This window comes from Phalacrocorax carbo, chromosome Z (assembly GCF_963921805.1).
Source record: "Phalacrocorax carbo chromosome Z, bPhaCar2.1, whole genome shotgun sequence".
Taxonomy (NCBI): domain Eukaryota; kingdom Metazoa; phylum Chordata; class Aves; order Suliformes; family Phalacrocoracidae; genus Phalacrocorax; species Phalacrocorax carbo.
In genome coordinates, this window is record NC_087548.1 from 60,919,206 (window position 1) to 60,933,596 (window position 14,391).

Here is a 14,391-nt window from a genome sequence, read left to right on the forward strand (position 1 = left end):
GTAGCCGTGTGGAATACAATGGAAATTGCACATATAAGAGAAAGCATTACTTACTATTATGTAGTCATCTAGTTTTGTTTCAGTTGTTTCATAGTCTAATTGGCCTGTTTATTTCATTTTTATCAACAGCTATTATAGTGGAGATAATGCTCTGACGCTGTGTGCTGCAAATAGTGAATTAGGGCTTTTTATATTTAAACTTGTTTTAAGAAGCCCATAAAGGTATTATGTAGCTACAGTTCTATGCTGAAGGGTTTGCAGTGAAACCCTCTTAACTTAGCTTTGAAGGTATTCATGTGGATGCTTTCCTGTGAAAATGAATAGCTGGAACATTGGCCGCAGTAGACGGTGAAAGTCAGAATTCTGAGTAATTCTGTTAGTTAAAAGACAGACACTTAAGCCTACGTTGGTATCACAATGATGAGGATAATCAGATTTAACCTAAAATGACGTGTCTTGTACAGAATGAGATGTATATCACTTTGCTCTTTTATTTTGTCTGCAGCTAACAGTGCTTTCAAATCAATATTGAATAGAGTATTTAAAAGACGTTTTTGTCACCTCTATGCAAGGACAGGTACAAGAAAACAGAACTGCTAGTGAAAGCATACCTTTGCTGACTTTATTCTATTGAGACTCTGAGACAGATTAAGATAATTTTATTAAAACTGTGTTTTGATGACAGGCATAAAATACACTGTATACAACTTGAGGTATACCATGTTGGTTTTGCTGAAAACCATAGTAGTTCATACAGTACATGCCAAACACTAAAAATTAGCAAATCTAAAGTACTTCCCGATGCCATGATTGCATTGGGAAGTTGCAGGCTTGTACTCTGTGAGTTTGACGTATTCTGATGTAAAGAACTGAGCAGCTTTTAATCTTGTTCAGAAACGAACTGATGAAAATTAGGATCCTAATTGAATTGCCTGAGCATATTAGAAACAAATTGATAACATGTTATTTCTAAATTTTTTAAATGGATATGGTTAGCTTTTGTTTTGATACCTTGTAATCATTAGTAGCTTGTTATTTGAGAACAGATTTTTTGCGGTTGAGAGTAAAGAGCAGTAACTCATTTGTACAATGAATTTATACAAACTGTGAGGAGTATGGATTTAGACTGACACTGATGTTGTTATAACAGTTCTTATAAATAGACCTTTCTCAATACTTATTCCTTCGTTTTTAGTATGACTCTGTGAGAAGTCGTATCAAACTAAGCTTATCTATCTTTTCAGTTCTTCCTGCAGTAAGTTCCAATATTGGAATGCTGGCTGATTGAGGGTAGGATTTTTTAGGTTAGTCGTATATATTTTTGCTGTAAACTTCCTTGATTTACTCTTCTTATTCAAGTTATGCCACAGTTTGCCAAGATTGGAAGACTTTCATATTCATAAAGGCATGTAATCATACTTCCTAATTAAAAGATTATTCCTATGTACAGAGCAGTGAGTTCTCAGTATATAAACAGAATAATTTTCATCAGCTTGTTTGTATGTGTTGGAGGGGGAATTGTTTAAAATAATTCTGTTTACATGTGTAAGAAATGGCACATATTTCAACAGAGTGTTTATCTTCCTTCTCTCCGTCAATATCTGCTTTTTGCCAGTTAGCAGACTATGTCAGTAAGCACTCAGATTAAAGGAAGGGTGGTAGCTACCCAGTCCAGTTTGCAATAGTATTCTCTTCTTTGTAGATTTCATACGAATTTAAAATTCAGTATCCCAAGATTCATTCAGTCAGACATTGGAGTTGTGATGTGTGTAACTATCTCTTACAAAACAGAGGGTATTTCAAATTGGTTTTAGTGTCAAGGGCATCCAGGCAGCTCTTGATTTTCCATCTGTGTTACCTAGCATTTACACCCAGGAGTAAAGGGCATCGAGGACTTCGTGCATGCCAGTAGCACTGTTGCGTACTCAGGATGCAATATTCGCTTGCTCACCTGAGGGGTGATGGTTGGCCCAACATGAGAGCATTCGCTGCGTTGTCAGCAAAAACAAAAAAAAAAATCATACACCTTTGATTTCATCCTTGCACTTTATCAATCTGTTCTGGCAGTCTAATTTTAAATACCTAGATGGTCCATGGGTTTGGATTATGTAGTTATACAACCCTTTTGTTACTCTTTCAAATTAAAAACAGACTGTATATGCTTTAAACAGACTGCGTTTTGCTGTTACGTGCACTGCTTCTTAGAAATTGCCAGAAATTTATCATTGAAGAATGTATCAGATAATTTTATTCACCTGTTTAAATGGAATCAGAATATTAAGAATTTTGGAGATCAGTAACTGGAGGTGTACCCCAGGTATCAGTACTGGATCCAGTCCTGTTGTACATCTTCATTAATGAGCTAGGTGGTAGGGCAGAGTGCTCTCTCAGCAAGTCTGCTGATGACACCAAGCTGGCATGAGGGGCTGATACACCAGAGGGCCGTGCTGCCATCCTGAGGGACCCAGACAGGCTGGAGAAATGGACCAACAGGACCCTCATGCAGTTCAACAGGGGGAAGTGCAAAGTCCTGCACCTGCGGAGGAACAACCCCAGGGACGGGTACAGGCTTGGGGCTGCCCAGCCGGAAAGCAGCTTGGCAGAAAAGGACGTGGCGGTCCTGCTGGATGCCCAAGTGAACATGAGACAGCAACACGTCCTTGTGTCAAAGAAGGCAGATTCCTGGGCTGCATTAAACAAAGCATTGCTAGCACGTCGAGGGAGGTGGTCCTTCCCCTGTGCTCAGCACTGGTGAGGCCACACCTGGAGTGCTGAGCCTGATGCTGGTCTTCCCAGTACAAGAGAGACTTGGGCATACTGGAGAGAGCCCCACAAAGGGCCACCAAGATGATGAATGTACTGGAGCATCTCTCTGGTGAAGAAAAGCTGAGCAAACTGTGAATGTTCAGCCTGGAGAAGAGAGGGCTCAGGAAGATCTTATCAATGTATGTAAATACCTGAAGGGAGGGTGCAAAGAGGACGGAGCCAGGCTCTTTTCAGTGGTGCCCAGTGCCAGGACCAGAGGCAATGGGTCTAGACTGAAACACAGGAGGTTCCTCCTGCACATCAGGAAGCACCTTTTCCCTGTGTGGATGACCAAGCACTGGCACAGGTTGCCCAGAGGGGTGGTGGGGTCTCCATCCTTAGAGGTAATCAGAAGCTGTCTGGACACGGTCCTGGAAAACTGGCTCTAGGTGGCCCTGCTTGAGCAGGGCGGGTGGACCTGATAAACTCGAGAGGTGCCTGGCAACGTAAACAATTATATGATTCTGTGAAAAGAGTGTTTTCTGGCTTTCCTGTAGTATTACTGTATTTATAAAAAAAATTGAGCAAAATGGAAACAGTGGTTTTTATCTGTAGTTTATCAGGTGATTATTTTCTGGGAGTTTTCATCAAGGGGTACTCTGTAAAACCATCATATCCAGATTGTTTGCACTAAAAGAAAACTAATCCCAGGCAAAATGAATAAACAAAGCCATTGGCATCTAAGGTGCTAATCTATTTTACAATTACTTCAACATAGTACTTGAAGGATGTTACGGTTACCCTTCATAACAGCAGACTTTTTTCGTTAGTATTCTCCGGTTTTATACCTTACAGTATGAAATACAAATAGAAATGGCCTTCTAAGAAAATCCTGTATGAAACATATATAGTGTCTTTACTCATTGGTAAGAAAGATGGTTTATAAAATAGTATAACAGTGCATTACTTGGAGGAGTGAATTCCTATAGTCAATTCAGTGCAAAGTGAAAACAAAGGCCAGAGCAATGGCTAGGTACACACTAGCAAATAAATAGTGTGGTGTGGAAATCTCCACTGTGATTTTTTGTCTTTGCCTGGAACAATAAAATATATTTTAGAAAAAAATCCTTAATACGGTTATATCAGTCAGAACATGGCATTGCAGTGTTTGTATAATGTCTCCCCTGCTTACCTTTGTCTGAAATCAGTTTTTCAGAAACATTTTTTTGCAAACAGATTCCCCTTTGGAAATCCACCATACTGACCCCTTCCCTTCCGCAGACGAGAGGACAGCAACTTTATTTCTTCAAGGCAGAAGGCTGTGAAGTCACAGTAATAGTTGTTTGCCGCCAGTTGCCAGTGTCAAACATGCAGTTAACATTGCCCAAGAAGTAAAACACTGTTACCCCTCCAAACATATCAGTGTAGAATTTGTGAAACACCACTGCAAATGATCAGCTAAAAATCACTCTCATGTAACTAATAGGAACTAACCTCTTTATTCCCAATTTTTATAAACACCTACAGCAACCAGTCTGTGATTAGAGAAGTGTATTTATCACAAATCATTTTTGTGAAAAATTTTCATGTAAGTCTGTATTTAATGTACACTGGTGAAGATTTTGGGTATATAAAAAACGTGCTGTGCAGGTTTCACTTCTAAGCACCTACTATTTAAGGGAAGTTAGGGAAACTGCATTTTGAAAGGTCAGTTCCGTTCTTTTTCTTAGGCTAACCTGAAACTGATGGGTTGAGGAGAACAGCTAATAGCTGCATTTTGTTTGGTCTTGCACCCCTAATGAGAGATGAATGTGAGTATCCTATCTGTCGTGTCTCATTGTCTGTCTGTCTGTTTTTCTAGGGGGTGATTTCCTGTCCTTTTTAAGAAAAAAGAAGGATGAGCTAAAAACCAAACAGTTGGTGAAATTTTCATTAGATGCTGCTTCTGGTATGGCATATCTCGAATCAAAAAATTGTATACATAGGTAAGGAAGATATTTTTTCTCACTATTGTAGTTTTGATCATTGGCAATGCTAGCTGTTTAAGTGTATACGGCACTTATTATTAACAGGAGTGATGCCGACAATTTAAGAAAGGCTACGCTCCTTTTTCTGAAAGGAGGTCATTATTGCTTGTCTAATTCAAAACTGTTCTGTTCATTTGGATAAAAATAAGTACTACATTTTTTGATCTGTATAGTGTGTTGCTATTAATAGAAGTTAATAATGGTTTTTCACCATAATAATTTGCATTATAAGGAGCATAATTCATACGGTAACAATGAATCATGGCAAAAAAAAATCTGTGGGCTTATATCCTGTCTGAAATTTACTGATACTTGCATAGCCAACAAAGAAGTTAAGTTACGGCTGAAGTGTGTTTCAGAAAAATCCACAGGTTTCTCAGATAAATAAGGGAGAAAAACTGTATATTAAAATATTAATTTCCTGGACTACTTTGTCTCAAATATGGGAGATTATCAGGCATTATGCTGCACCCTATTTCTGTTCCTACTGTCCCTTTTTGTTGTTTCTTCTCCAGTTTGACCCTGCCATGTTGCTGCCTTTACTCAATGTGCATCAAAGGGAATGTACTTGATTTCCACCTATTTTTCTCTCTGAGTATCACAGTATATACCTTGCTACGATATGGCTGAAATATGAGACATAAACATGTTGATCATCCACTTTACAGAAAACTTATGAAGAACAAGTTTTCATTTGTAATATTGATGACTTTGACTTTGTGTTGCAGAATGTTTGTAGGTGACCTGTGTGCCTCTTCACTTACACAATCAGCCCATTTCATATATAGCACCATTCCGATGAATGCTGATAATGGAGACCTGAGTGGCATCTCTCTTAGATTTTTATCAACAGTGAATTGTTCAGTTGTAATCATGCAGGTCTAGAAGGAGATTTATCTTTAAAAACTGTTGCGACAGGAGTAAGCTCAAAACCTATTTATAAAATCTTACAGTATTAATGCAAGTGTCATTTATATATTTTTTGCTCTTCTTTGTGTTCAACTTGATTTAAGGAAACTTAAATAGAATACTAATCTTATGCTGTTTCCAGAACTTGGAAAATTATTCTGAAACACAAGTTAATTGAAACGCTTCTGCAAGATCATAATACATAAGAAACACTTAAAGAAAAAGAACCTAATTCGCTATACAAAACTATGGAATATTCCTTCTGGGAAAGCCCAAAAAAAGCATTGTAAGCACCATGGGGAAAAATAGGATTAAAGTCCTAGTGTTCTGTTGTGGTAGAACGTGTTTCAGCCTGGCTCTGTTTGCCAAGAAAATAACGGCATAAAAATCAGAGCAAGTAACAGCATTAGTGTTTTACACTAGCCTTATAAATGCTCTAGTGCTCAATGCTTTCTGTAACTGTCAGATCAATGTTAGAACTCCTGTGTTCTTAGAAAAAAAAACCAAGGGGAAAAGTAATAGCTGAGTAACTAAGATTTTTTAGAACTGTATTGTGTAATCTCTTAGTTGGTAATTGCAATTACTGAAGAAGAGTATGGTATTTATTCATTAAATGATAGTGTGATGACTGAAATATAAATAATTTTAGAAGCAATTATTTTTTGAGAAGTACTATCCCCACCTCCCCCTCTTTTAAAAAAAAACAAACCTCTGGAAAAAGGGGGTCTCTGCTCATGTATGTGGATTAGTACCGTTCTAACTACTATAGATGACAAGGCGACTTCAGTGTATCTCTAGAAGACACACTGGCAGTTAGTGGAGAATAGGAAGAGCTTTTGTTAAGGTGTGTTTACAGAGATACTAGTGATTCAGATAATATATTTTAGAGAGAAGATGTATGGTAGCAGTGTCTTACCATATCAGAATTTCATTGTTTCATTGTTTTAGGTTAGAAAGCTTGAGTACAAATGTGTCATAGAGATCTCAAGTCAGGAAAAAGAGCTGTTATCTAACCTGTTTTGTGAGTGCCATAGACTTGCCAGTGCACACATCCTGGGTTACACAGACTATGGTACAAGTAGGGAAAAGGTTCTTTCTCCCTGTTTACTTTTCAAATTTCAAAATCTTCACAAAATTTGTTTATCATTACGACAAATTGTCACAGGAGGCTATCAGAGGTAGATACTACTTTCCTTAAAGGCAGAAACAAAATTTTTAGTAAACACATCCTGAAGAAAACTGCAGTTTTAAAGTGCAACCAAGCAAGCAAACAGTATCTTCAGGAAAACTGCTTACTTTTATGAAACACATAGATTAATAAACCAAAATATGCAGTTCCAGTATTATTTTACCAATCTTATTTTCTGGGATATTCAAAATTATCTTTGGTTTTATGTGGATGGCCATAATATGTGCTTATTATATTTATGGGCTAATTTTTCTGAATTTGATAGGTAAACGTAATGAAAATTTCTGAATCAGGTCAAGAACCAATGAAGTTTAGTGATACTAGCAGTCACGATAGAGGCACTTCTGGGTGTCGGGGGTGAGTTACTAATACAGGCTAATTGGCAAATGCTTACTCTAGGAAAGTTGCTCATGAAGCTTTAAAGTCACGTTTTACCAAAGGCTAAACTGCATTTTAATAGGATTAGCGTACATAAAATTTTTCTAGGTCTGTTCCCAGTTTGAGTTGTTGTGTCCAGGATATCTGGGCACCCTGAGGGATGGCTGGAGATAGATTTGTCTGGAAACCCTGTCTGCCACAGAAGCACAGCGCCTCTGTTGCTTGCTGGGTACTTTGAACCTGTTGCACACTAGCAGGTACAACATGCTTGGTGCTATGCTGCAAATACAGTAAACAAGGGAATGACAGGCTAGCAGGGAAAAGTCAAACAGTCTAGTGCTTTGTAAGCGAGCTCTTAGGTGTTCAGGACTCAGAACCCCGCTGGAGTTTCAGTCCCTTCTTACCTGAGCAGTGAAGGTGCAGCTATGTGACTGCATGGTCTGTACAAGGAATTTGGGAGCCCTGTTCTCTCATTTTTAGGTCAGGTAAGACAAATTAGTCATAAGTAAGTTTAATGTTGAGAACATGTAGATTAGAATGGAACAGTTCAATTCGTAGTAGGAAGAAAATTTAGCACTATGTAAAAAGAATAGTAATTTTTTGAAAGAACAATAAACTTTCTTTTTTGTCAGAAACTGCATCAACTGAAAGTGGTTCTCAGGTAAAAATAAGTAAGAAAATTAAGTAGAGAGAAAATGGTTTAAGCAGTGGAATGTTTTTTATTTTATTTAAAAGTCCGTAGGCTTTGATTACTATTATCTAAGATGGATCAATAATATATAATTAGAAATAGTTTCTATTATGTAGGCTGCAGCAAAACAAAGCTGTTTTACTTCATGCTGTTGTTTTTCTGCAGTATTCTATTTGTTGTTTTAAAGATTTGTTCAGAATCCTCACATGGTTTTTAAGTAGTTCAGGTGACCATAATATAGTACCATGTACATTAGACTTGCTGTTAATGTGAAACTAAAGGCTGCTCAGCAGTTTATTAAAATTCTTTTTAATACAACTTTTTAGTTGTAGCTGCATTCGTTATACTTAGCCTTTATATTTTAAAATTCTACCTAAATCTGTAGTGGCTTTCTGAAATTGCTGTACGAGTCATACTTTGACTTAGACTTTCAGTAGTGCAACCACTAATCTGCTCTTCATTTTCTGTATTTGTGTGTGCTATGCTCTTTCAGTAGATGCAAATACAAAGTTAAATTTGTCAGACTTAGAATGCTCAATGCATGTGAGTGATTATTTGATCTGCATTTTCATCTCCTCTAGCATCCAGGTATCACTTGTTCTTTGCTTTCTCTTTGTTGTGTTTAAAGAGCAGAAATGAGTGGGCAGAAATAAAAAAAAAAAAAAAGCTGCATGAAAAGATATTATTAAAGGAAATAAAAGTGGTTGAACATATGTGGAAGAATGTAGTAATTTAATTTAATTAACATGAGGCTGAAAAATTGTTTTGTGCTTTTCATTGTTACCATATGATATTGTTTAGATAGTTCCATATTTTATGTTAATTATAAACACAAGATAAGGATGGAGATGTGATAATTTCAGTTGGTTCAGTAAACATTTATGAGTGGTCTTCTCTTCCAGTATTTGATTCGCACATGATGAATGAATTTGTCCATAATTTATGTTTAGTTTCCAAACCAATCCTGTGGGAATACAGGAGAGAAGCTGCAACTACCCAGTTCATAGACTTGGACATACCTATAGCTTGTTTTATTTTTCCCTCTCTTTAGCACCATCATTCTGTAACAAAATAATACAAATTGTGGTAGAACTCAATTGGGAAAATATTTTAATATTGAGAGAAGCAATTATGTGTAGAACATCCTGTTATGATTTGATAGTAAGTACAACCTTTCAAAATCAAAGACACAGTTAAGTCTTGAAAATATTTCTGTGTGGAAAATTGTGTTGCAGCTTTATCTCCAAGTAATACATATATAATTCTAATTGAAACTAACAAAAATATCTTTTTTCAGTTAGCTACTGTGCTCCTTGAGAGTGTTCTGCGCACAGTTTCAATGCTTTACTTGAGAAGTAGATTGGTTTTTACCTTGTTTGAGAGCTTTTACAGCTTTTACAAATACATTAATAACCAGTTTATTTATTTTAATTATTTAATGTGATCCTTATGAGGTTCAGTAAGGCCAAGTGCAAGGTCCTGCGCCTGGTTTGGGGCAGTGCCCAGTATCAATACAGGCTGGGGGATGAGTGGATTGAGAGCAGCCCTGCAGAGAAGGACTTGGGGGTACTGGTGGATGAAAAGCTGGACATGAGCCAACAGTGTGCGCTTGCAGCCCAGAAGGCCAACTGTACCCTGGGCTGCACCAAAAGCAGCGTGGCCAGCAGGTCGAGGGAGGTGATTCTCCCCCTCTACTCTGCCCTGGTGAGACCCCACCTGGAGCCCTGCATCCAGCTCTGGGGTCCCCAGTACAAGAAAGCTATGGAGCTGTTGGAGCAAGTCCAGAGGAGGGCCACAAAGATGATCATGGGGCTGGAACACCTCTGCTATGAAGAAAGGCTGAGAGTATTGGGGTTATTCAGCCTGAGGAAGATGGGAGAGACCTTGTTGTAGCCTTTCACTGTACAAAGGGGGCTTATAAGAAAGTCACAGAGACTTCTTTACCTGAAGGGACAGGTAGTGACAGGACAAGGGGCAACAGTTTGAAACTCGGAGACGTTTATACTGAACATAAGGAAGAAATTCTTTACAGTGAGGGTAGTGAGGCCCTGGAACAGGTTGTCCAGAGAAGCTGTGGATGCCCCATCCCTGGACATGTTCAAGCCAGGTTGGATGGGGCTTTGAGTGACCTGGTTTAGTGGAAGGTGTCCTGGCCCATGGTAGGGGGTTTGGACTAGATGATCTTCAAAAATCCCTTCCGACCTAAACCGTTCTATGATTAAACAAGAGGCTTTATTAGGTGAGAGCTATAATAAAAGTTAGAATCTTAAAAGTGATCAGTTATTAAACATTTTCAAAGCAGTAGCCTTCAACTACGCATCTGCTAAATGTGGCATAAAGTTGGTATTCAATTCAAATTACTTATTTTCAATATATGCACTATGTGTGTGAGAACAGACGGACTAACTGTAATCAAGATATATTCCTTAGTCAAGTTTTCCTTTCAGTCAATGCATTTATATTCTGGAAGTCTCCCATACTCCGAATTAAAGAAGATGTGTTGGTTGGTAAGATGATCATATTCTGTGGTCCAGTTCTTCCACTTTGAGTCATATTGCTACTGCTTCTTTTTGCCTTAGTTTTCTAGCCATTACAAACCCCACCTTAAATTAAAAGGAGCTGGTTCAGCTTTGTGCTATGAAACCCTGGCTCTGTGGATATTAATTCAGGATATCTATAGTTTTCATGAGTTATATACCATTTATATTAATTACATATAAATTACCAGGGAAAAACTTGCTTCCCTGTTACTAATCTTCTTTACCTGATCTACTTTGCCCCCAGAACTTTTTTTCCTCTTCTGTCTGGTAACTGCTAGTGTAAATGCTAATTTTGGAAACAGGTGTCAGAACTTTTTCATAACCATGAATGCTCTAAGAACTACACTATATAGTTAAGTTAGTCTTTCTTTTCCTGTGAGCCTTCCATTTCTTCCTGGGACAATAGTTCAGCTACCACAAAAAGGACAAAAAGTGATCACATTCAATTTAGCATAGGTGTTATTCAGTTTAGTGTGTCAGCAGTGATTCAAGTCTCCTGTGAGCAGGAGAATGATGGTTTAGCTCCAAAACAGAGGTCTCCTTCCTAAGGAGAGGGAATAACCTGCCTACTTGATTTCTCTACCTAAATCCAGTGGAAGACAGGAGCTAAATACTTGCCTGTGTCTGCTTTTGGCTGGCACCAAGCAATTCAGTGCTCTGTGGAACGGCTGCTTTGGTTCTCTTCCAAAGTAGCTGATTCTTCTTGAGCACAATGTGTTTATCTGAATACTGCATTTCCTCCTGGGCAATTGCAACAGCTAAGGCCTTTGTTGTAGATCTGTAGTATTCTGTGCTAGTGATGGCTAATGAAGAATGAATACATTATGGTGGAATGAGTTTGTCTTTCTATAAACTAGACAGACGCTTCAAGGTTTATTGTGCAAGCATTAATTTGCCATTATTAATTAGCTTTTTATGATTCATTCAGAACTGTATGTATAAAATTAAGTGATAATGCTAAATTCCATTTCTATAGTTTTTTTTCATAGGCAATATTTAATCATTACTGAATAAAAAAATTCTGTACTGTTATGTTAATAATAATAGTTGATCATGCTTCAACGAATAAGTCTTTCAGAGAATTATCGTCAGTTGTACAGCTGAAACACCATATAAATGTAATGAGTAATCATAATTTCAAGCCTTATTTATAAGATGATGTCTCTGTTTTATATCAAATGATGTTACAAAGCATGTTTTTAAAAATATTTCCATTCTATTTAAAGTTAAAACCACAAATGGGAACATTGATGAAGAACCATTACTTTTCTGTAGGCCACTTTGTATAGGTATGTCATTAGTGTTAAAAAAAAAAAAAAAAAGCCAGGAAAATTTATTCTGTCATGTCTATAAAGTAATTTTTAGTCAAACTTTGAATTTGATTGGCATATTACAGTACCATGTATTGAGCTTTTATTTCTTAATATGGGCCTGCTATGCTGTCATGGTTTTAGCTGGGATAGAGTGAGTTTTCTTCACTGCAGCTGGCACAGTGCTGTGCTTTGGACTTAGTATAAGAATAATGTTGATAACACACTGATGTATTAGTTGTTGCTGAGTAGTGCTTGTACTAGTCAAGGGCTTTTCCAGCTTCCCGTGCTCTGCCGGGTGCACAAGAAGCCGGGAGGGGAGGGGGCACAGCCAAGAGAGTTGATCCAAACTGGCCAACGGGTTATTCCATATCATGTAACGTCATGCCCAATATATTAACTGAGGGGAGTTGGCCAGGGGAAGCAGTGACCACAGCTCAGGGACTGGTGGCGTTGTTTGGTGGGTGGTGCGGGTTTGCACTTCTGTTTTTTTTCTCTTTCCTCCCACCCCCTGGGTTTCATATATCTCTCTCTTGTTAATTTAATTTTCATTATATTATTAATGGTATTATTATTATTACTATTTTTTGTAATTATTAAACTGTTCTTATCTCAACCCACAAGTTTTCTTACTTTTGCTCTTCCAATTCTCTCCCCCATCCCACAGGGGTGGGGGGGTGAATAAGTGGCTGTGCGGGGCTTGGTTGCTGACTGGGGCAAGCCACAACATTTATGCAACTTTTCCTGTTGCTTCCTAACTAGTAAGCTTTTTTCCACTAAAACCAGTACTTCCACTGACCTTATTAGTATAAAGATACTGCGCAATTATAGCATTGTGGGTTTTACACAGGTTATTGATTATTTTTTATTTGGTCCAGTGGTCGTAAGAGGTGCTAATGGAAGAACCATTACAAATGCATAGCATTTATTTGGACAAATGATCCAGAATGCAAGCATACAGGAAGGTTGCAGAAGCCCTCGTTCTCCCGGCTCTGTTGTGGGTAGCTGAGGATCTGCCTGCTAACTGTTTCCAACAAACATGGGTTCAAAGAGCGGCTCTTGGGACTAAGAGTTGTTGCTAAGCACATTAAGGCAGTGTTGACTGTTGCCAAAACAGTGGTGCTGCTCCCCTTGCCAGACTGCTTGGCACTCTGCTGCTGAGGGAGGAAGGGGATGCTATACCTGTCTTAAGGCCGCGGTGTTCGCTGAAACTCTGCTAATGCAGTACGAAGGCACTTAGAATCTTCAGCCTGTCTCTGCTCTCCAAGGGTGTGATGCTGTTGGGGTAGTCAGTCTGCACAAGATCCTGCTTCATCAGTGGCTATCAAAACTGCATTCCGGACCATAACATTTATCAACACAGATGTGTCAGTGCTTTCAAACACTCCAGGAACTTATTGTTCATAGTTTTCACACTACAGTGTTTCTTCAAAATGTGGTATTTCCAACCCTAAAATAATACGGTGCTCTTCAACTGCTGTCATCTAGGAGGAGAGATGGGTTCACTGCTATGTTTCACTCTGCCTGCCATATAGGAATAGATTAGAGCGTTATCTACCAGGTTTCAGCTTTTGAAAATAGATTTTCAAAAGTTTTGCCCAGGGCGGGGTCAGGGGTGTCGGCAATTTACAGTCATTTTCACTGTCACATTGGTAAACGTGGTTTGATTCCAGAGAAATCCATTTATAATTAAAGTTGAATGAGTTCTGAATTGGGACTTCTGGTTGCCTCAAATCTTATTTGAGCAACACGATTATTTTTTTCTTTAATGAGCTTGTATGATTCTAATCTGAAAGTGTTAAAGAAAAAAACGGGGGAAACGTAATTATCCAAACCCATTAAATAAAATATTATGAATATTGTATACTTTATACTCATTACCATAAATTAGATTATTGAATTCTAAGTATGCTGTAATGTAAGTGGATGTGAACTATGATGAAGAGCTGCTTCTGGATAAAAGTGAGCTTCCTTCTAATCTATTATCTGTTTCCCTAAGCTATTGAATTGTGGCATGGCTGAATAACAACAGATTTTGAAATGGACAGGAATACGTTTTCCCTTGTGGACTCTATGAATTTGTTGTAGAGGTTGATGCTGCTTCCCCTTGTGTGCTTTGTCTGAAATTCACCCCAACCTCTATTAAAAGCAAATTTGGTATCTCAGATTTAGCTTTGCCACAGCTGTAGTAGGCTTGTAATTAGAGTAACAGATGCATGGATTTGTATGGTCAGAGTATAAGAAATGCCTGAATACAATTTTGTTTACTGTAAATCTGAACTATCATGCTGTCTCAGTAAGACCACCCTATCTTTCATATATTTCTGAATTATGGTCAATGCAGTCCTGTTACGAGAGGAGTCAGTGATCACAGTATGTAGGAAATATATATTTTAATTGTGTCTTTTCAGTGTTCTGGTGTTACATAAATAAGCAGTAGACTACACATATGATTATATTAACTTAATGACTGGCGTTTTAGTAATAGAACTGGAAGTTCTAGTGTCTTTTTTTTGTTTTTTAAGAATAACACATTTCTTTGTTTAGCTGCTATTAGGACAGATTTTGTTTGCCATTGGGAATTTCCAGCACCAATTATCTC

The 14,391-nt window shown here is 37.9% G+C and overlaps 1 protein-coding gene across 1 annotated transcript in view; it reads left to right on the top strand.

Annotated features, from left to right (window-relative positions):
- Positions 1-14,391, top strand: part of FER (FER tyrosine kinase) — a 247,172-nt gene that overhangs the window by 193,192 nt on the left and 39,589 nt on the right. Inside the window, exon 17 of the mRNA XM_064439290.1 lies at positions 4,607-4,730. Within this exon, the coding sequence (XP_064295360.1) occupies positions 4,607-4,730 (124 nt within the window). The remainder of the gene's footprint in view (positions 1-4,606; positions 4,731-14,391) is intronic.